This window comes from Phragmites australis, chromosome 13 (genome assembly GCF_958298935.1).
Source record: "Phragmites australis chromosome 13, lpPhrAust1.1, whole genome shotgun sequence".
NCBI lineage: Eukaryota > Viridiplantae > Streptophyta > Magnoliopsida > Poales > Poaceae > Phragmites > Phragmites australis.
The window spans coordinates 23,599,810-23,622,526 of record NC_084933.1 but is presented as its reverse complement, the minus strand read 5'-3'; the positions used below and the strand labels follow the sequence as shown (position 1 = coordinate 23,622,526).

The window sequence follows — 22,717 nt, the reverse complement described above, 5'->3', positions numbered from 1 at the left end:
GCCAGCTATGCCTATGCCCTAATTCCTTTCTTTAAGAGTGAATCCAATGCTCCTGCCTCCCCCAACTATAAGTAGCCAAACCTCCTTACGGAGAAGCATCGCTCATTTCTCAAATATCTCAAGTGCAATGTCTTCCTCAGCTCCATCAAGCCCACCAAAGAAACATTGGGGGACTACCGTACCTGAAGGTCTCGAACCACCAATGTGCTTCTGTGGTGACCTTTGTAAGCTCCGCGAGTCGCAGGACATCTCATACACCTATGGACTACGCTTCTTCATGTGTGCCAATTACGAGTATGACAAGCCTCGCAATGCAACAACTGGTTATCGACCGGTACGGTAACAGATGTTCACCTCATCTCTTCCGATTACGCACCCTCTTTTACTAACCGCTCATCTTGTTCCATTTGTTCAGTCCCCTCCACCGCTCTGTGATTTTATTCAGTGGCTCGACAATGAGCAAAATGACTCACAGAAGCTGTGGGTCGACATGAACATGAGGTGGAGAAGGGAAGCGTACGCACGTCGGGAGTACGAGCAACAGCAAGAGGAACTTCGTCTCAAGCGGGAGGAAGAAGAGCGCATGAGGAAGGCGGCGCACGACCGTACCGTGGCTCAGGCTCAAGAGGCTGAGAGGGAAAGGAAGCGGGAGAGAGCCCGCCGTGCTAAGGCGGCAGGTCCCGATGCCCTCCGAAAGGGAAAGTATCCTAGATGCACGCAGTAGAGAGTACCTAATGTAACCTGACATACTGTCCTTCCCTAAGGCATGTTATGATTAGGATCGGCGCACTAATAAGGTCTTAGTGCGAACCGTACATGCCACCTTTATTTCCTCATCGTGTCGTCGCGGTTACAGTGTATTGTAATGTTTTCACCATGTGTTCAAAACTATGTTTGTCCTCGTTCGCACCTCATACCCACGTAAAATGCTGCAACTACTAATTACTGATTTTTTCCTCCCGTTATTACATAACCTACTCCAAATTCAATTTCTTAATTTCCTTACACCCTTTCTTTTTTTTCCTTCAATTAAAAAATAATACATTTTTATAGGATAAAATGGAAAAAAAATTAATTTTACATGAAAAAAGCCCCTAACCGCCCTCTCAGAGAGCGGCTAGGGCCTAACCGCCGTTCCAGGGCCTAACCGCCCCCTGAGAGGGCGGTTACCCCCTCTTGCCGCCCTCTGAGGGGGCGGTTAGGCCTACCGCCCTCTCAGCGGGCGGTTAGCACCTGTACCCGCCCTCTGAGAGGGCTGCAGCCCTCTGAGAGGGCGGTGGACGCCTACTTTTATAAATCTTTTCGCCGGGAATCTATTTATTTAAATTTAAACTCGAAAAAATATATATAAAAAAAACTCTCCGTATGACTTACGAGTTGGCAACTGACTGGGCCTTAGTTTGAAGCTGCGTTAGGTTTTGTACTTTATGAATGGATCAGGGGATGGCCGAGGGAGCTTTCACTTCATAAACGGAGATGGCTTGGGCCGTGATGGGGCTACAAGGTTTTTAGCAATAGCACGTTTCCTCGGATCTGTTGATCTCACGTTGAACTTGAATCGAATGGAATTAAAGAGCTTTTTTATTTTTTATAAATCAAAAATAAAAAATTTATAAAAATAGGTGTCTATTTAAAAAAAATTGCAGAATAAGACTACTGTCGGCCACAGAAGGGTGACGTTCCAATGGGTAACATGTTTTAAAAAACAAAAAAAATGCTACATTCTATTACTTTAAAATTTAAAATACTATTAAAATAGTCATGAAAAATTCAAAAAAAATTTGGTAGTGTAGAGATACTATAATCTAGCTCTTCAAAAATATTTTACTCAAACAATTACTTGTAAAATGAAAAAGAAAAAAGAATTTTTTTATTATATACAATCTATGTATAATATAATTTGTCGTTTCTCATTGTACATGTCATATTTTTATCTAAGTTTTTTTTTAAGTTAGATCATAGTATCTTTAACACCATAATTTTTTTTTACAATTTTTTATATCTATGTCAATGGTGTTTTAAATTTTATGAGACGTCTATTTATTTTATTTTTTATTTTCAAAATATAAAAATAAAAAAATTCCTGGAATTAAACCGCACAAATTCCCACGATGCCAGAAAACCAAGCTGCGTCGAGCCCAAACTCTCATGCCGCCCATCCGCTCCCCCTTCGCCGCTGGCCACCTCCCCGCCGGCGAGATCGACCCTGACTACCTCTACTTCCTCCAGCACGTCCGCCTCGACGGCGACTCCTACGCCCTCGAGCTCCCGGCCCACGGCGCCTCCCCTCCCTCCCTCCTCAGGTACGAGACGCCGCTCGCCAGCTCTGACGGCGAGTGCGTCTCGGACCCCTCCCCGAGCCGCCTGAGCACCAACTGTCGCGTCGAACAGAAGGACTCGGCGGCTTCGGTGGGGGCGGACCCCGCGTGGTACGATTCTCTGGGCGACGTCGACGAGGACTACCGCCTCTTCCTGCAGCACACTCGCCTGGTGGATGGCCAATTGATTCTCGAGATCGGGGGCGTCGTCGTCAACTACGATCAGCCGGATGCGACGCGGTCTGGAGGCAGCAGCGAGGCCGAGGATGAGAAGGATAAGAGATGGGGGAAAGAGGCGGCCGTCGCTTCGCCTGGCAAAAGGTTCAGTGTTGGAGGGGAGAGGGAGGGGCTTGTCTCGGATGCTCCGGCGACAGCTGTTCCGAAGCCTTACGCGTGCGATTGGCGAGCTGATCCAAAACCAGGGCAAGAGGTGAATGACGAGGAAGATGAAGGGCAGTTGGATGCAGCAAGTGCGGGTACGCTGAAGGGTGTGTATTGGGAGGCGAGCTCAAGCAATGGCCACGATGCCGGGCTTCGTGCTCATTCGGTGAGAAATTCAGATACTTTCAGTTACATGTCGTTGTCACTAGTGCATGCCATTTGGTAATAGAATCTGGAATATATATTAGCTCTCAGTGCGCAAAGAATTTCCTCTTTTTTGTACTTGTGCCGCAGCTTTGTCAGATAAGAATCCAGAATTTTGCCAATACGTTTTTTAACATAGCATATGCCTTTTACAACATATTTTCAGAATGTGGATGTAAATGTCTCATCCAAGTAGTTTGAAATTTTTATTTTTAATGTAGTATTTCCTATATATTGTTATATTCTTGTAAAATATGGAGCATCCATGACGCTTACACATCCCCCTTGCTTTGCCTTTTTGATTGGCCCTTCCTTGCTATTCACCTGATACAGGAGGGGAAAGTAGAAAAAGAACTAGGTGCTATATGGCCAGCACATATCACCCGAAGGCTAGAGTCAGATTTCAAGCGAAGGTTGATCCAGGTCCTTACGAAACCGGTTGGTCGGAAAGAGTTCTATAAACTGTTTGACATGGCTACTATTCGTACTCCGTTAATGAAGCTACGGCAGGTGCGCAATGAAACGAAATTCTACCCAACGGAGGAGATGGGCAGTTCATATTTGGATCATTACCCAGGTATAATTTTGTATCATTTACATATATTCGGTTTATAAACGCTGTCAGTTTATTGGTTCCTCCTTTAGGTACTACTTACCTTTGTTCATTGTTGAAGTTTTTTTATATTTATTCTAATCGATTTTGTAAACTAAACTGCTATCAGGTATCAGCTATGGTGAGGTAAATTTCTTGTATGATGCAGTGTACTGTGCCAAACAGTATTTCTGTAACCCATGACAGTTTTGTCCTGTCCTGTACGAAACACATTGTTGTTGTCCATGTTTGCCATTTTTGAACATTGATAATCCAGCTTTATGTTGCTTCAATTTAATTAGCATTATACATATATCTATATATGTTTTAATTTATTACTCCCTGGTTCAGTTGGCACTTGACTGAAACAGAATATTGATGGTTTGGTTGAATCTAAGGTTTATGGTTACGGACATATTCTTTCTGAAGACACACCTTGGCATCCTTGGTTATTCCTTTTAAACTTGTAGGCTTAACAACAGGAGCTTAACAGAAAGAAAAAAAAGATGTGTATTCAACAATTTTCATCGCATGAATTGTCCTGGAGTGTTGAAATTTCAATGTCCATTATTTAAGTCTATAGTTGGTTGTGCTCAAGATATGCATGGATTTTGGAGTGCTTTAATTTGTATTATACAGCATAGCAAATGTCAGAATTATCGTGTTGTTGAATGCTGTACATTGATAATGTCCTATTTGAGCTTAGCAATTGATTCTTCCGGACTTTGAGCTTGTATGCTGAGATCAGTGTCATGACTTAAATTCAAAATAAACACCCACAGTAAATCCATTCTGTCGGATAATAATGGTTTTATTTGACATGAGAAGTTTTTCTTTCCTTCGCTTGGCGACTAAGCTGCTTTTGTTACCACTGTGTAGTTAGACCAGAAACTAACCGTGAAACACATCTATAGTTAGAGTTAACTGTTGAGTAATGTAATTTGTGATTGTCTGAGAAAGAATGCTGTTTTTCTTCAACTGGTCAGATTTGCTTGTGATGGTAGTACTAATCAATGCTTTTTTACTTATTTAACTTCAGATCTTGCCGAACAAGTTATGAACAGTGGCCTTCGCCATGGTCTAGCTCTGTTGCGTGGGTTTTTCTTCTGGTTGCAGGTAACCTCGTATTACTCATTGGATTTCTTAATAGTTATGTAGGCAGTGCCTGTTGTGTGCATCTTTTTTATTGGCAACAGTTATCACATATCTAATCCATGTGTTTCCACCCCTTGTGGAAGCACAAGTTTCAAACTCCTGAAACATTAAGGTCCCCGACAGCAAATTACTTATTATGTACTCGCACATTGCTCACAATTAGAGTAAACATATTCTTCTGGTAGACAGGTACAGTTAAATGTTTTTATTTTTAGAAAAGAGGTGGCATACAGTTTTTTTGCCCAGCAGGTCCAATAGCCCATTTGAGGATCAGGCAACGCAGGGCTGATATCAATCATAATGAAATCAGTTTGTTTGCAGCTTTAGCGTATACTATCTTCTTTGTGGCAAGCCATTGCATTTCGCAAGGCTAAAACTGTACGGCAAGTACCTAAGTAGCATCCTTTTGCAAACTGAATTCGCGGATTTTGAATTTTTGTTCTTTTGCAGAACAATGCTCATGAGGATCAGTTCAAGCCATGGGTAGATGATTCTAAATATCACGAGGTTATTCCTTTGCTGGACTAAGGTAACACCTACCAGCTGACTATATCATTAGTTTGCTCGATTTCTGTTTATGGAGATAATAACTCTGCAAGGGTGACCGATTGTCCACAGCAGAGAATGTGCGCTCTTGTATATCCGAGATCTCTATCCTGTAGTACTATGTTCGTGAGTCTTTCTCTTGGGATAACAAATGCGCACATCGTTTGCTGTTGGATGATAAACGATTCACTATTGAAAATTCATACATTCAATCTTACTTCCGGGATTTGGTTACTGGTGAATTTGAGAAGTGATTTCTATAGGATGTAGTTAGGACTATGTCACTTATGATCTCATTGGTTGCCCGTATGGGAGCAATCTGATTCGGTGGATATGTATAATTTTAGAGAAAAGTATGTTTAATTGTCCGCATATATTGTTTCAGCTTAGCCCGACGGATGCAAATGTACGCTCATAGCCTGGCTCGGGAGGGAAGAGATTCTTTTCGTAGATTGGCTTGGCGGATGCAGGCTCTTACATCCATTCATGCTAAGGGGCTTATGTGTCAGTGTCACAAAATTATTTTCATACGTACAAGCAATCACTATTTTAACTTTAGCATCTACTCATATGATATTAGATTTGGTCAACTAAACAGAAACTCAATTTAACTTATCTAGATTGTTATAACCAAACATTTTTTTTAACAATATGACTCTACTCATGCTGTATATACGGTCCATACCGACATGATACATGAGGGTAACAAATCACACCTTAACTCCTGAGTTGTGCTTCATCTCCCCATCATTGAGCAGGTTACCGTGCAGTGCTGAAAATCGGATCCAGGCAACATCGATAAGAGTCTGGAGCCCCTCGTATGACTTTTGAATTAAAGAAATCAGTCGGGGACGTGCTGGCTAACGTTACCAACATCGATAGAGTCTGGATGGCCTGCGTTATCAAACTCTCGGATGACCTTCCCCAGCAACCAAGGCCTCACCGCTGCAACTTGACAGGTTCAGAATTCAGCCTGGGAGTTTGAAAACTTTCGCTGAGAAATCCACAAATTCCAACCAAATAGCGTCGGTGTGTAGTGGTGGCGGTGGCGATGGTCGTCTCTGAGAAGCACTTGGAAGGGCCGCGGAGCTCCGGTGAAAGGGAGACGAAACGGATGAGCAGCAATGGAAGCAAAAGAAGGAGCAGACCCTTACATTTTTTTCCAGTAACGAGCGGTGGATGAGGGGGTCCGGAGGATAACTTTCGCGCCGATGCCCGCAAGCGCACATTAGCAATTCTGAATCGGTCTCGGATGCCTGCTTTTGTCATGGCGTAACAACACTCTTACAGTTTTGTCATGGGAGCTTATTATCCTCTCCCTCCTCTTTTCTCGCTCCGCCAGTTAAAAATTGCGCTGACATGAATGGGCTAATAGCCTGCTAATATGATACGTGCCGTGCGAGTGGCCCCGACATCCTTCACCTGTACCACTGTGTTAAGCTGTTGTCAATTCCATCCTGGTGATCATTCCGATTTTGAGTTTGGAATGAAATGTTTCCGTACCGCAGCATACCGGTTTTTATCTATGAATAATTTTGTATATAATATAACATAAAAATAGAAGAAGAAGAAAATAAAATAAAATGAGAAAGAGATTAGCTATGGACCTTGTTAGATTATCCAAACCAAAAACCATGCCATACACCACGTTCTAGGCTGCCCCATCCTCCTCAGTCCTCGTTGTTAGTAAATATGTAGTTTTACAATTGAATATGGATCGATTTTGATCTTATAAAATATTTAATTATATGTCTTAGAGTTTTTTAGCAATATATATATATACACACACGAGATAAAACCCTTCATTTTAGAACACAGATGAATAAAGAAGATAAATTTTTCCCCTACATTGTGTCTCCTTTTGTGATTATTTTCTTGAGTGATCTCTGGACTATACCGATAGTAGTGATTCCTCAATACGTTATCAGCACGAAACTCTGTCGGAGACTAAGCTAGCAGAACGAATCTACCTGCTATTAATCTGCATTGTATCGACATCGTTGTCAAGTGAACAGGTCATGACATAGCCTATATGCTCTACGCGGTACAAACCTGTTCACAAGAATTGAAAGGTACGAGATCAGTCTGGTACATTTTTCTTGCTACTACTATTTTTGTGTCAAAATAGATCTGTGAATCGCAATGCACAATAGCATCAGATCTTTTGAAGAAGAATGAACACGACATTGCATCGTCGGAACGGTTCTGGTGGGGCCCGCAGCCACCACCCCGCCACCGACCGAACGTCGGCTATCGTCCCCCTGCACAACGACGTGTTGGCTTGATGGTCACCACCACAAATCGAAAAGAAAAAAGGGGAAGTCGACGGCCTTCTTGCATCCGCGCCGCCCGAAGTGGCACCACTGCTTGTCGCGCACCCGACCGCGCCTCTGCGCCGGCTCAAGTAGCCCAATTGATGATGAGGAAGATCCAGTAGCAACTCCAGAAAGTGATCCCTTGAGAAGATCAAGTGGTAAAAAGGAGGCCAAATAGAGATTATGATGAGGTAAAAGTTGCCTGGGTGAAGAAGGTAACATGTACATGGAAGCATTTGATAGTTTCTAGGAAAAAAGGTATAAATAGAAAAAGTGAAAGAGCACAAGAAAGAGGAGCGCTATCAACAAGCACATGCACAAGAACAAAGAGAGAATTGGATTAGAACAAGAGAGGATTGCAACTGAGGCCAAAAAGCTTGATGTTAAAAATAAAGAGTTGGAGTTCAAGAGATGGATGGACGAGTAGAGAATTATGGAGATAGACACTGGTGTCATGACTAGCCATAACAAGAATATTACGTGAGCTTGCAGAATGAGATTATTGTTAGGCGACGCAATCACTCGAGTTGAGCTACTACATATATTGTATACACTATAATTTTACCTGTGCTTTTGTATATCCTGTGAATATCTGTTATTTGGTGACGTGATTGCATTTTCTCCCTATATGAAGATGCAAAAACCAGTTGAGGTGCTTTTGTATGTCCTGTGAACATCTGCATAATTAGCTTTTGAATAAATAACATGTTGGCCAATTTGCTGTGAACATCTTGCCCGCCTTCTTCCCGTCACGGTTCACTCCCGTAGAAAGCATGTTGGCCAATTTGCTTCAAAACTATTCCTTCTCCCTACTTTTATCAATTCAAAAGGTGACTTTATGAAGCTTCTAAAATTACACCGATTTTTATGCTAATAGATATTAAATGAAATTTCCCCAAATTTAACTGTTTTTATAAATTATTTGAATTTTTAGGACTCAAATAAATTTCCAAAAATTTAGGAAAAATCACTAGTATCCTTCTTATGTGATGGGCTAATTTCTAAAATTATTTGCAATCCTACGTTATATGATGAAAAAGTAAATTCCTTTGTAATGCTTCATTTATACACATTTTTATCATTTTATGTAAACAGTACTAAAATTATCTTAAGTTACACAAGGATCATATGTGTTATATAGATCATAGATAAATCATTTAAATATTGCATACATTGCGAAAGCATAAGATACATGAACCGGATACATTATTACAATTACAAAATACTACTCCTTTCCATAACATAGTCACATGTACTCGATTAGATCATCTTGAAGCTGAGAGTGAATATCTTAGTATCTAATGGATCTAAGATTTTGAATAAATTGTTCTAGTTCAGGCGTAGGCTCATGAGAAGGTATCACTTCTTCTCTCATTCTATGGTAATTGAAGTCATGTTCTTCTGCTGTCTTATCTTCAACAATCATATTATGCATGATGATACATATTGTTATGATATCACTGAGTGTTTTTTATTCCAAAATCGAGCTGTTCCTTGAACAATTGCAAAACGAGCTTGTAGAACTCTAAATGCTCGCTCCACATTCTTCCTAGCTGCTTCTTGAGCTTGGTTGAAATGTTTTTTCTTATTCCCTTAAGGAGATGAAATTGATTTCACAAATATTGCCCATGTAGGATAAATGGCATGTGCAAGATAATATCTCATTGTATAGTTATGGCCATTGATTGTATAATTCACTTGTGAAGCTTGACCTTCAGCTAGATTTGCAAAGAGCGGGGAACGATCAAGGGTATTGATATCATTGTGAGACCCAAGTAATCCAAAGAAAGCATGCCAAATTTAGAGATCGTGTGAAGCAACAGCTACAAGAATAATTGTAGGCTCATGCATATGACTAGTATACATAACTTACCATACTGAAAGATAATTTTTTCACTTCCAATACATACAATCTATGCTACCTAGCATTCTAGGGGAATCTCTTTGCTCTCCAATGATAAGTAAGTTAGATGTATTATTCTCATTTGGAGATCTCAGGTACTCACATCTAAAGATTTCAATAATAGCTTTAACAAATCTTTTAAGACTCTCTATAGCGGTACTTTCTCTGATACGAACATAATTATTCATAACATCTGCTGGTACTCCATAAGCTGGCTGCAGTAATCTTCTGCAAAGGAGATAACCCAAGTTGTCCAGCTGCATTTCTTCTCTGCATAAAATAGAGGTTATGTGCTTCTACAGCTTGTGCAATACGCAAAAGCAGAGGCCGTGACATTCCAAACCTGTTGTGAAAAGAAAAATGAGCACATGAGATTCAGCAAACAAGGTGAAGAAAACTGTATGGACAGATTGCAAACCTACGACGGAAGAACGTTGGGCCGTAGATTGGATAATCTGAAAAATAATCTTGGTATAGTCTTGTATACCCTCCAACTCTATCATGTTGAAATTTCTGCCGTCCAAGCATGGAACCTCGGCGTCGAGCGTTACTGAACTGGTGTTGTCGATGGGCTAGCTACCTTACAACAAGAAACACTTCATCGTCATCATTCGACGATAACGAATGCAACACATATTACATGGCTAATCCGCGACGACTCATTTCTAAACCGATGTAGGGGTAGTAGCAGAGAGGAGGAGATAGAATGATATGAAGGAGGAGTAACCGGATGACTGCCTATATATAGAGCAGAAATATAGCCGTTGGGAAGTCGTTTAAAAAAACTAGTAGTTGAAATATAGTCGTTGAACAAAATAGTCGTTGGAATATAGCTGTTGAACAAAATAGTCATTGGAATATAGTTGTTGAACAAAATAGCCGTTGGAATAAAGCCGTTGCATGAAACAGTCATTGCGAATAAAATATAGTATATGAGATATATAATGTGAGATTTGGCCAGTCTGTTAGAATGTACAGAAATATAGATGAAAAATCTTTTAATATGAATAGCTAAATAAAATATAACTAGTTAAATTTAACTATTCAGTTAAAGTTACTCTTACAGAACAAACCTAAATTACTTTATTTTATCGAACCAACGCCAAATCAAACAAGGATCTTATGTAGGGTAAAATACAGCCCAGACCAGAACTAAAATAATCGCTCCAGTCCAGGTCCCTCCATATAAGAGGCACCGCGTCCCCTCGCGGACTTCAGCCGACTTTCCAAAATCAAACCAGAGACGGAAACCCCCGATCATGCCGCCGCCGGCCAAGCCCTACTGCTTCGGCACCGCGGGCTTGTCCACGGACGAGATCGCCAAGATCGACCCCGACTACCTCTTCTTCCTCAGCCACGTCCGCCTCGACGGCGTCACCTACACGGTCGAGATCCCGTCCAAGGATGGCGCCTCCCCTCCCCAAGTCATCAAGTACGAGGAAACCCTCGAGGGGCCCAATGCCGAGCCCCCCGCCACCGCCGGCCGTGAAGGCGGGGTTCAAGGCTCACCGTCCCCCATGGAGGAGGACTCATCGGCGGCGGGTGAGGTCCCGTCCGGCGGCGCCTCCCCTCCCGCTTCCGTCAAGACCCGCGCCGCCAGCCACGTCGGCGAGGTCCCCGTGGAAGAGGACGACTTGGCGGCGCCCGCGGCGGAACCCGCGTGGTACGACTCCGAGCCCCACATGGACGAGGACTACCGCCACTGCCTCCAGCACGTTCGCGTGGTGAATGATGCCCGAATGGTGTACGAGATGGGGGACTTTTCGATGACTATAGGGGAAGAAAGAGAGGCTGAGGCTGAGGCTGAGGAAGAGGAGGATGCTGATGCTGCTATTGATGATAATGAGGAGGAGGGTGAGGTGGAGGCGGAGGAGGCAGATGAGGCCATTCCAGCGTCAAAGGAGGACGATGTTGGGACGGAGAAGAATGAGGATAGCGATGAGAACGAGGAGGGTGTTGCATCCGATTTCAAGGTGATGAATGTTTTGCAGTTTGATGAATTGTTGTGAAATGTTGTTACGTCTGTTTTCCATGCCTCTAAGCCTATACGTTTCTTTTCTTGTGACGTTTATCTAACGTGCCTGGCCTAAAAGGTGAAGGAGGAGGTGGAGGAAGAGGCGGATGAGTAGGGCTGATAACGGTCGGAAACGACCGGAAAAGGTTAAAACCGTTTTCAGTTTCACATTTGTTTCGGAAGCGATATCGAAAACAATAAGTCGGGAACTAATACGGCATCGGCATTACGAAAATGTCGGAAACGATGATGTCGGACGGAAAATATAATGGTATCGATTGGGAATCGATAATTCATAACCGATATACCGATCTGTAGCTCACAAACCACATATATCATACGATAAGATCGATGAAGTTACACATGACATAATGACAATACGAGGTAAAACACATCACATATGATAAAGAACAAGACACATTTAATATGATAAACATAAATCCATGATACATACGAATATACGAGGACAAGTTCTAATGTTAAACATAAGTTCATAGTTCACATCTCACAACTCACAAGTGACAAGGCACATACGTCATACGGACATACCCATAGACATAGACAAAGATTGAAGTCTGGACTAAAATGACATGGTTTGATGGTCACACATGAAGTTTAACCAGCTGAACCAAAAGAACACATAAACATAGACATAATTTCACAGAATGATAGCTAACATAGTAGCTACTAAAATGACACAAGTCTGAAGCAAAAGATAGCCATCTTTCATTCTTTCTTCATTGCCTTTACCGGCCTATAGCTGAAACTCTGACTCATCATCATCATTATCACCTGTTAAGTCTTCCTCTTCATCCTGCAGTTTTGTAAAGCAATAATTCAATTAATTTTCAGTATGGCAGCGTCTTTTTACATAAGTATGAAGGAAAAATATAAGTGAGAACTAGCAGCTAGGCAGCTAGCTGTCTAGCAAGACTTTGCATAAGTAAGAAGGAAACATAGAAGTGAAAACTATAAGTAAGAAGGAAACATAGAAGTGAAAACTAGCTGCTAGTTATCTAGCAATACTTTGCACATTCAGATCAAGAAACAAGGTGAAAAGGATAGAAGTTGTACCTCAACCTGTAGATTTTCAACACCATCTTCAAGAGCCTCAATTTCAGCGAGCAATGAAAAAACTTTAGGAGAATCTATAATGAAAAGGCAGCTACATAGCAAATTGGTAATGACTTCTTGCACAACTAGAAATGCCCTAATATTCTGAATAGAAGATGCAATGACACTCATACCATCCTTAGCAACCAAATTGAGGATGTGATTGGCACATCTCACATGAAAGAACTACCCATCACACATTAATGGGCTATGCTTCTTGAGGTCTTTAATAACATCTTTAACAGCAACTTCATTAGCAGCAGCATTGTCTAGAGTCAAAGAAAACATTTTCTTTTCGATGTACCACTTCAACATGCATGAACTAAGGGTATGGCACAATTCTCACCAGTATGCCAACCTGGCACATGGAAGAAATTCACAATTCTCTTCTGTATATGTCAATCCTCATCTACCCAATGTATAGTGACACACATATACCCTTTGTTTTGATTTGAGGTCCACATATCCATAGTTGCACTCAAGTGGCATGGAAGGGTTTTGAAATAGGCATACAACTTTTCCTTTTCTTTCAAATAGATGTCCATAAGTTCTTTTCTAACTGTGACACGAGACTTGATAGGAAAGCTAGGACACATAGATTTTATCCAATCAACAAGATACTCATGAACAACTATGTTGAATGGATACTCATGCATGATAATTGCAATGTAGAACTTCCTCAAACTTACTTCTTGATCTTACTTGTATGGTTCAACAACAGTAATGCCTAGGATCAGTTTCTGATTTGATTTGCCGCTGGCCTTTAACAATACTATGATAGTGCTTCAAATGAGTCCAAAACCCCGTGGTTCCTCGGTTGCTCTCAGCTCTAGCCTTGCTGGTCTTGTTATTGCAACCTTTGAACTTTCATTGTGCTCACAACTGCTCAACTTGCTTGCCATTCTCCTCCACTGTTATAGTATACTTGTTGAAATACTACCATACATCCGATGTGCACTTTTTCTGCTGTTTGGCAGGTAGTTGTCCATCATTTTCCAGGTCCACATCTATTGCATCATCTGCATTTGCGCCCAAAGTGCTACTTCCACCAGCGCCAATTGTTGGTACTGCATTAGCATCACTTGGTTCTAACTACCTCTTAGCTGAAGAAGATGCTGCTGCAGTAGGTGTTGCGGATGATGCACACACCCCAAGACTCATATTTGCACTTTCACTTGTAGCTGGCACAACCACCAATTGCTTCTGATTTCCTATAAAACAAAATGAAAATGAAAAATGTCCGATCTTCAATCATTCAAGAAATACTAATGCAATAGCTTACTAGTCTACTTCAGTCATTCAAGAAATGCTAATGTTCAGTCTTCTGTTCACCAATTGCTTTTGACTTCGACTACCAAGTATCCTACTTCTAGTCTAACTATGGTTTGATGTTCATTGTTCACTACATCTGCAAGAAGAGTAGTAGATTACTAACTACCAAATTGTCCAAGTTCTAAATAAACAAGTTCTCCAAGAAAACATGGAGCTCTGCAGAAAGGGGGCGGGGTGGCAGTGTGGCATGCCTACCAAGATATGGTGGACTGGTTGCAGTCGGCGAGCTCTGAGGGGTGGGCCTTGCGAAGCTGGGTCGGCGGTTCCATGAGCCTGCGTCGGGACGATGCATGCTTGTGCTGCTCCTACAGGCGGCATCGTTGCGTGGAGGCGGTGTCAGTGGATGGTGGCGTCACTGGCTCACTGTTGCGTGGCGTCATCGCGTTGCGGCGTGGTGTGGCGTCGCTGGCTCGCTGTGGTGTGGAGTCGCGTCGTCAGCTCGTGGCGTTGCTGGCTCGCTGTGGTGTGGCGTCGGCGCGTCGCGTTGTCGGCTCATGAAGTCGAGCCACCAAGCAGATCTGGTGCCCAGTGACATGCCAGCGGCGTAGAAGCCTGGAGGGACGCACGGCGGTGCAGGATCCTGGAGAAAAACGCGGCCGCGCTGGATCCCGGAGGGTTTGGATGAGGGTAGGACTCATGAGCTAAGAGAGGTCGAGAGGCAGCAGTGGCGTTGGGCTTGGGACTCAGGAATCAGGAGCCATGAGAGGTTGAGAGGCTGGTGGCGGCGTTGGGCTTGGGCTTGGGCCCATCCGATCGGGAGATGGGTTGGACCGATGGGGTGGCGTCACCTAGGCCCTGGGAGGCTGGAATTAGTTCTGGGTATTCGGTAATTATCGGCGGAAATTACCGGCTACAAACGGAAATATTCGGAAATGATTGGGAGGAGGAAAAATCGTTTTCGTTTCCGACTCAAATTACCGATATCGTTTCCAATTTCTCGGGATACCGATACCGTAAGAAACGGTCAGAAGTTCGTGAAAACTGCGTTCGGTTAAACGGGAATTTCCGCTACCGTTTTCAGCCCTAAGGATGAGGCCTTTGCCATTCCAGAGGAGAATGATAACGTGAGAATGAGGAAAATGAGGTGGGAGCTGGACCGAATTTGCCGGTGGGCAACGTGTTTGAATTTAAGGGGCCGGCGGAAAATGTTGGTTTGGCAAGTTAGGGCTACCAAGTATGATCCGAACACACCCTATAGATCTATAATACACAACAGTGAAAAGAACACAATGAGTTGAGTCTCGTGAAATAATTTATTATCCAATCTTCCTTTTAATTTGGTCTAAAATGAGTGTACAATATTTTCATAGTACTATTTCCTTTTGATTAGTTTTGTTGTTAGCTGTTTTCAGCTAGTCAGGACTATATTGGGGTCACAGGACACCAGTGGAATGCATATGATCTCCGCTAGTGAGGGATACTTGGGTGGATAAATATGGCTAATGGTTTTACCTCCTCTTTGGCTTTTCTGTCCGTGTGCATTTTCTTTTATGACATGGTTATCTTAGCTGGCAACATTTAATGGACCACATCTCTTGTGATATAGTTGCTTGCTAGCTCTTTCTATATTTAGCAATCAAAATTGATGTATAGTGTTCTAATCAATCATAAAAGGTTTTATTTTGGGTGTATGTATAGCATGTTTGTTAACCGTTCATATAGATAACCCATTAAAAACATCAGTCCATGTAGATCTTTTGCATTATGATACTTATTGCACGTAATCTTCTCAAAGAGTAAATCTCAACCACTGTAATTGGGCTGTATTGTCTAATACTTTTTAGATTATTTCCCCTTTCATGTAATCTGTGGATGTTCTAACCTTATTTTTCTCCGACTTAATGAATGATTTTAGAGGATATGTCTTGTGATGCGGTTAATACAGCCCTTCCTATCTCATGGTTTGTTTTTACATATTAAGACAAGACCAGTGCTATGTGTCATGATGCATTTTTTTTATGCAAATGTTTACTCACAGGAATTACAAGGCGCTATATGGCCCACACATATTGTTGAGAGGCCAGAGTCAGACTTCAAACAGAAGTTGATGGAGGTTCTTAAGAAACCATTTAACCAGGAAGAACATGATGAGCTGTTTGGCATGGCTACTAATCGCACTCCAGTTAAAAAGGAACGAAGGACCCGTCATCGTGTGGTTAACTACGCCTGCACATATGAGATGGGCAAGTCATACTTTGACTGTTACCCAGGTATGATTTCGTATCGTACACATGGATTGTTTTTTTTTTTCAGAATCATTTTGTTCTTTGGCTCTTTGGTTATGTAACAGCCTCATTGTTATTTTCTTTGTATAAATATCTTTGTAAAGATTTTTGCAGATCTCCTGGCTAAAGCAAATTCCTTGTATGATACTCTGTCAAGATTGTATTTGATGTACTTGTGTGAATTGTCGCCTTGTCCTTCACGAAACAATTTGTATTTGCCATTGTTTGTATTTGTTATTCTCGTTATGAACCTTGGGACTCAAGGGTTGTGCTGTTTCATTATTTGTTTTATTTCTATAATATTTAAATTTATTATACCGTTGTTAAATTAGTATATGCCCAAAACTGCTTATTGATGGTTCGCTTGAATCTCTGGATTGTAGTCGTGGACATATTCTTTCCAAGCCACACTTGGAATTCTTAACTTGTAAACTTAGCAGCAGTTGTTCAAAAAGGCAAAAAATAAAAACAAAATGTTGTCTTACTTTAACAGTTGTCATTGCACGATTTTTCTTAGAATTTTGGAATTCCAGTGCCGCATATTGTTTGTATTATCTATGCACAAGTAATCTGAGGAACTTGGAGCACTTAAATTTCTATTGTATGACATTGCAAATGTCTGAAATGATTTGTTGTGGAGTAGTATATACTGATGCTGAACTGTGTTGGCTCTACAGTCGATTCATTTGAACCTTCAGCACATATGCAGATGGCAGTGGCTCAGTGCAATGATTTGAATGCTAAAGTATATGCCCATTGTAGATTCATCCTGTTTTGTCGTATTTTTTTCTTCTGATGTTTCTTTTGCCACGAGGAGTCAGTAACCTGTCTTTGGTATCTCCGTGATATTATGGCTCGAAGTTGGTAGTAAAACACATATGGTGTTATGTATTTCAATTTGTGTTTTTTTAGGAAGAATGCTATTTCTCTCCTACTGGCCTGATTTGCATGTGGTTATAGTACTTGCTGACATTTTTTTTATTAAATTCCAGATCTTGCCGACCAAGTTGAAGGTGAAGGCAATAGCTATCCCAATCGCTTGGCTCTTTTGCGTGGGCTTTTCTTCTGGTTGAAGGTAACTAGATACCGTTTCCTTGATCTTAGTAATAATCTGGGAAAATTAAGTGCTTGTTGGCACGCATCTAAAACTCATGGCTTCGTAGTTTGGCAGAATTAAAAGAAAAGGTATCTTTTTAGTGGAGATAGACAGTTTTGTCGATGCAGCTCAACATAGTCCAGTTAAGGATCATGCTAGGAATGACATCAATCAAATTCATGATTAATTAGTTTATTTCCATCATAACTGTATACTATCTTCTTACTTTCATGCAGTTGCATTGCTACTCGGCAACAGCGTAGCATGGTGAGATTTTTCCTAATTTGAATATTTATTCTATCTATGTTGTTGTAGAATATTGGGCATGAAGACCAATTCAGACCATGGAGAGATGATTACAAAAAGTACCGAGTTTTTTATGAAAACTAATTACCCATACTAGTGGCTACTCGCTCCAGTCCAAAAAGAGTTGTTCCTTGATTAGGCATGGTAACTGGTGTGCAACTTTGACTGGTAATAGACTAATGGTCGGTAACATCTTTTAGCAGAAATTATAAAACTATCATGTTATGAAACTAGTATCCAATCTTAATACCCTAGAAACAGAAGTGGCCTTCCACACAGCGAGTATACCCTTATTTTGCTCGGCTTCTCCTTATGCGGATATAACTGTGTAGGAGTAACAAAATGTTGTCAACAGAGGATGTATGACTCTGCATGTGTGTAATCTAAATTCTGGAATGCTCTGGCCCATGAGTTATGTTCTGGAACAGCAAAATATACATATCGCTCAGCTTTTGAATGGAGAGATCATCCTCTTTTGGTGCTGCATACATTCTATTTTGCATCGGGGATCTGGCTACTGTTGAACTTGACACGAGGCTTGCCCATGCTGAAATTGAGGGTTTGGGTCCTCATGTTGTACTTGATGACCCCATCGTAGAGCAGCTTGCGGATGTAGTGCTCAAGATCAGATCCAATCAACCGAAGTGTGTACTCTGATAGCGGAGCCCCCTGTATCAGAACAGAAATGAATCCATGTTACTTACTCCTGCACCCTCCGCCACTGCAGATTTACTTTCAGGTTTCAACGAGCCATGAGACAATGATAAATTATGAAATTTTTCTAAGGTTGGTAGTAGCACAACTTTTCCGCCCCCCCCCCCACCCCCATGGAAACGATGAAGCAACGAGCTTACCTCGTAGTGGTCGACAAGGTCCTGGAACTCGTTGTAGACCATCTGGCAGGTCTCGTCGGTCCAGACGAACTCGTCCTGGGGGTCGAGGATGAGCGTGAGCTTGTCCATCTGCGTCTGGTCGAAAGCATTGGTCTCCGGGTCGATGTACGCCGCGTAGATGCGGATGTGCCGCGTCGTGCTGCTCAACCACTGCCCGCCGTACTCCCGGCTCAGGTTCTTGCTCTCCGCCAGCGGCTGCCGCGGCAGCGACTGCGCGTCCCCCTTCGCCTGCGCCGGCGGGACGCTTGCCGCCTCGGCCTCGGCCTCCACCTCTTTCACCTGTTGCTCTTGCTGCTGCTGGGCGCGCGCCGGAGGGAACCTGACGCGGCCTCGCGCCGTTTTGGCGCCCCGGGACCGGCTCTGGAGCGCCAACTTGGCCGGGGACAGAAATGACGAGGCCGTGATCGCCATGCTGTGGCCTCTGCTTAGCGCTTGCTTTGGTTCTGCTGGTTTTCTTTTCGCGGTCTGTGCGTGCCGGCCGCAGCTGCCGTGCATTGCAGCCACAAGCGTCTTACCGTGCGTGCCTTGTGTCGTGTACCTGTGTGGATAAGGGCTGTTTCTGCCACTGGCTTCCGGCAATGCTTAGCAGCTGGTTGGGTCTGTTGGGCCACGAGGGCTTCCAAATGTATTGGGCTGTGGACGCTGGCGTGGTTGCATTGCGATACTGGGCTTACGCGGTTTCGTGTGACACGGCGGGTACTGGACCGACATTGCGTGACAATTCCGACGGTTTGTGTTTCTAGACGATTATGCTTTTCGAGCTCCATGTGAGAGAATGGTGATGCCATAGCTTCGCGTTTGGGACATGTTTAAACAATGTTATCAGCACTGAAAAGCAGGAGATATGCAATAGTCTTTGATGGATGCAAATATTTTGAATTTTTATGTGTATATGTTTTACTTCAAAATCTGCCAAATTACATAGCCATTTCAAAATATTACAACAATATGCTACTATCGCTCATTCATTAGATGAGAGCAAGGTCTCGCCTCTTATGGGGCCCGCCGGTCAACCAATATTAAAAGTGTTTTGCTGAGGTCTCACCCGCACCTTCCTCATTGGGTATAAAAAACGGCGTGTCGACCGACGTCAACACCCTCATTTGCACTCAGCTGAGCCGAGAGAGAGGGGGAGGAGAGAGAGGAGAGAAGGAGAGGGGATGAGAGGGAGGAGAAATTGTAGGTTAGAATATATATCTAGGGATAGACATAGTTTATCAATTAGATCTTGTTTGTACATATATTTTAGTAATTAGATGTAGTATTTAGATATATGTTATATATTAGATGCAGGATTTAGACATATTGTAGAAGTAATTGAGGTAGTAGATGTAAAATTTAGAGGTGTTTGATGTAGCGACGTGAGAAACCAAGTTCCAGAATGATAAGGTTGGCAAGAAAGTCTACCCCTTACGCATATACTTATTTTAGGGCATACATTTCTTGATTCCATTTGATATGTGCCTTAGTTTATCGTATGTGATGAGTGATTGATAATATATGGCTTTGGTTGAGTGTCTATCTAATTACAAATGCATAGTTATGTATGCAATGATTGATCTTGTCTAATCAAAGTAGCAAAATATTGGAGATTATATCGTTGTTTTGGTGTAGAAAGTTTACCCTCACCGGATAGTCCGGTGTGAGGGTGTTTGACTTCACCGGATAGTCCGGTGTGTAGCAGTTGTGAGCACTAGAGTTGTTTCAGTGCAGAGGCAGAGAAAAATTCATTCACCAGAAAGTCCGATGTGGGTGAGAGTGAGCACCGAACTAATTCTTGTAGAGAAGGATTTTTTATGTTAAATTTGGAGAGAGCGCCAGATGGTCCGGTATTAGCAATGGGTGCACACCAGACTAATGTTTCCAAAAGGGCTGAAATGTGTGTACCAGGAGTAGTTGTCACCAGATGATCCAATGTGTGCAATGTTAAATACCGAAAAAATTTCAGTGTAGAGGGCAAGTTGAAGGCACCGGATGGTTTGATGTTAGCAGTGTGAGCACCGGAAGTGGTCACCGGATTAATTTTTTTAGAGAGGAATGAAAACCGGGCTCCAGTGGAATTGTACTAATCGGATGGTCCGGTGTTACACTGGTGTGAACGTCGGACCATCCGATGTTCATATTTTTGTTACGTCTGATCTTTTTCAACTTGATTTTGATTTGGACTAACATGTGATGATGTTATATGGTTTTGGAGATACATGTTTGCTTGTCTAATGATGTGCAGGTGTTGGATGAAACTTGGCGGTCGACGGCGGGTGATCTGGGCCAAGCGGGGTAGTTGGTACCGGACAATTAAGGAGGTCGGGCGGAGTCAAGAGTGATCTCAGTTGTACACATGGAGGTCAAACAAAACATGAGGTGAAGGATGAAGACGGTGTGTTGACAAAGTCAAGCGAAGGGGATGCCGATGTAAGTGACAAGGCGGGCCGAGTGATCGAAAGCGGGAGAGACTTATCGACGGTTAAGATCGCAAGACGGAGGACACGCGTCAACATCGGAATACTTGCTTGAGGTCAAAGCAAGCAGCTGTGAGTCACGCCTTGAGAAGCGTGCGAGTCGGTTTCGCGGTTTGGCCACAAAATCGTGGGCGGATGGAGTGCACATAGCATCATCGCGAAGCTTGCATCAAGACGAAGCTAAGTCGTGAAGGCGTCACAGTCATGCGATGGATGGAGGAGAAAATAGACCAAAATAGTCCCGATGGTAGGTAGAAATATACTATAAAAGAAAGGTATTTTGGGAACATTCAAAGAAACTTAAGGGTCTTCCAAGGCTATAATAGAGGGGTATGGCTAGTTAGTGAGGTGTCCCTTATGTCATCTACATGAGAGCCTTATGCTAGGGTTTTTGAGGAGAGAAAGAAGAGTGTTAAGCCTATGTAATAGATGCGAGTTTTGAGAGATAAATCTTTGTAATCCGTTTAAAATAGGGTTGACCTCTTTGAGTAATGAGGTTTATATTTTTGCACATGCTTCAATTCACCTCCTAGTTTCCCTCTATTTGTCCTCTTGCAAGTTTGCAAGTTTTTCGGTTTCCGGTTTTGATTTTCGTTTTGGTTTTTGGGCTGAAATTTCAGCACCATATGAGGTCATATTTTTAATGAATATTGTATTATTGTAGATGTAGTTGTATGTAATTTTGTATGTTCTGTCATAATAATATTAGGGTTTTATGGCGATGGTTGATAGGTATGTCGGATAAGTGGTAGCTTAGGATTTTTTATGGGGATAGTGGAATACTTTATGGTCCGAAAGATGTAGTATTGTGTGTATTTGAGTCATGGACTATGGTATCTCTAGACCTATGCAGAAGGGTATCAGACATTTGTACGCCTAGTTGATGCGGTGCTTCAAAATAGACCCCAAGATTCAAGAGATGACTATTAGCATTGTAGACAACCATGTGAGAGATGGTGTGTATTGGGAGGTGTGCCTACTCAGGAAAGATGAAGTCTGGAGGAGGTACCTGTAGGATATTGTGCACAGATGTTGGCCTCCTATGTTACTTGTGTAATGGAAGAATAAGGGGATAGTTGTGTAGATGCAGGGTAGGGGTACACAGAGGAGGAGGGTGGTGAGGAAGACTATGATGAAATGTTGATCTGGATGGTGCACATTCATCAGATTATCCGACTAAACCGACCGATGAGGCAGATAAGGGGAAAAATCTCTTCTCTAATTGAACAGATATAGTAGGATGATCTTGAGACTGACGAATCTCCTGAGTATGACATGTCGGATGATGAAGAAGACACTCTTGTTCCCGTGGAATGGAATAATCCCAACTTCAAAAATCTTGCAGTGAATGAGAGGAATCAGGTAGCCTTGGAGTATATGCAGAATGAGGCAACCCAGAGCGCTAGGTATCCTACCAGTTAGGCCATGAAGGATAATATGATTCAATGGGCGATATCGCTTCGACGACAGTTTCATGTTGTCAAGTCAAGTAAGAAGGATTATTATGTCAAGTGCATGAAGGAGGGTTGCTCGTGGCTGGTGCACGGCTTCAAGCAGAAATGGGTTGACTGTTGGGAGGTGTCGATTATGGTAGACCATACTTGCAGGATGGATGAACTTGAGCCTAGCCACAGGAACATCACCTCAGCCTTTGTCACCAATGTGATGTACGACCAGATCATGAACAACCTGAGCTACGAACCAGAGTCCATAATCAGACAAATTGAGAAGAAGTACAAGTATACTATTAGCTATAATAAGGCATGTAGGGTAAAGAGGAAGGCAATTGAGATGAGGTTAGGGACCTACGAAGCATTATATGAAAATCTTCCAAAATTATTGCAGACCATTGCTCGAAGGAACAC

The 22,717-nt window shown here is 42.4% G+C and overlaps 3 protein-coding genes across 4 annotated transcripts; 2 read left to right on the top strand and 1 right to left on the bottom strand.

Moving 5' to 3' along the window:
* Positions 1 to 2,121: 2,121 nt before the first annotated feature.
* LOC133888152 (uncharacterized) lies at positions 2,122 to 6,613 on the top strand. 2 transcript variants are annotated; one of them, XM_062328295.1, is made up of 5 exons: positions 2,122 to 2,865; positions 3,237 to 3,480; positions 4,535 to 4,611; positions 5,101 to 5,179; positions 5,955 to 6,613. In XM_062328295.1, exons 1-4 carry the CDS (start codon positions 2,149 to 2,151, stop codon positions 5,176 to 5,178), a joined length of 1,116 nt encoding a protein of 371 aa, XP_062184279.1. In that variant the 5' UTR covers positions 2,122 to 2,148; the 3' UTR covers position 5,179; positions 5,955 to 6,613. The 2 variants fall into 2 exon arrangements, with proteins under 2 accessions (XP_062184279.1, XP_062184278.1); XM_062328294.1 differs by lacking the exon at positions 5,955 to 6,613 and having other exon boundaries at positions 5,101 to 5,725.
* A 4,023-nt stretch (positions 6,614 to 10,636) lies between these two features.
* Positions 10,637 to 17,647, top strand: LOC133888153 (uncharacterized). Its single transcript, XM_062328296.1, has 4 exons — positions 10,637 to 11,387; positions 15,852 to 16,083; positions 17,091 to 17,173; positions 17,510 to 17,647. Exons 1-4 carry the CDS (start codon positions 10,674 to 10,676, stop codon positions 17,582 to 17,584), a joined length of 1,104 nt encoding a protein of 367 aa, XP_062184280.1. The 5' UTR covers positions 10,637 to 10,673; the 3' UTR covers positions 17,585 to 17,647.
* Positions 17,648 to 17,845: 198 nt separating this feature from the next.
* LOC133888154 (NAD(P)H-quinone oxidoreductase subunit M, chloroplastic) lies at positions 17,846 to 18,894 on the bottom strand. The gene is made up of 2 exons (XM_062328297.1): positions 18,355 to 18,894; positions 17,846 to 18,169 (listed from the first exon to the last, which is right to left on the bottom strand). Exons 1-2 carry the CDS (start codon positions 18,886 to 18,888, stop codon positions 17,993 to 17,995), a joined length of 711 nt encoding a protein of 236 aa, XP_062184281.1. The 5' UTR covers positions 18,889 to 18,894; the 3' UTR covers positions 17,846 to 17,992.
* Between the last annotated feature and the right edge of the window lie 3,823 nt (positions 18,895 to 22,717).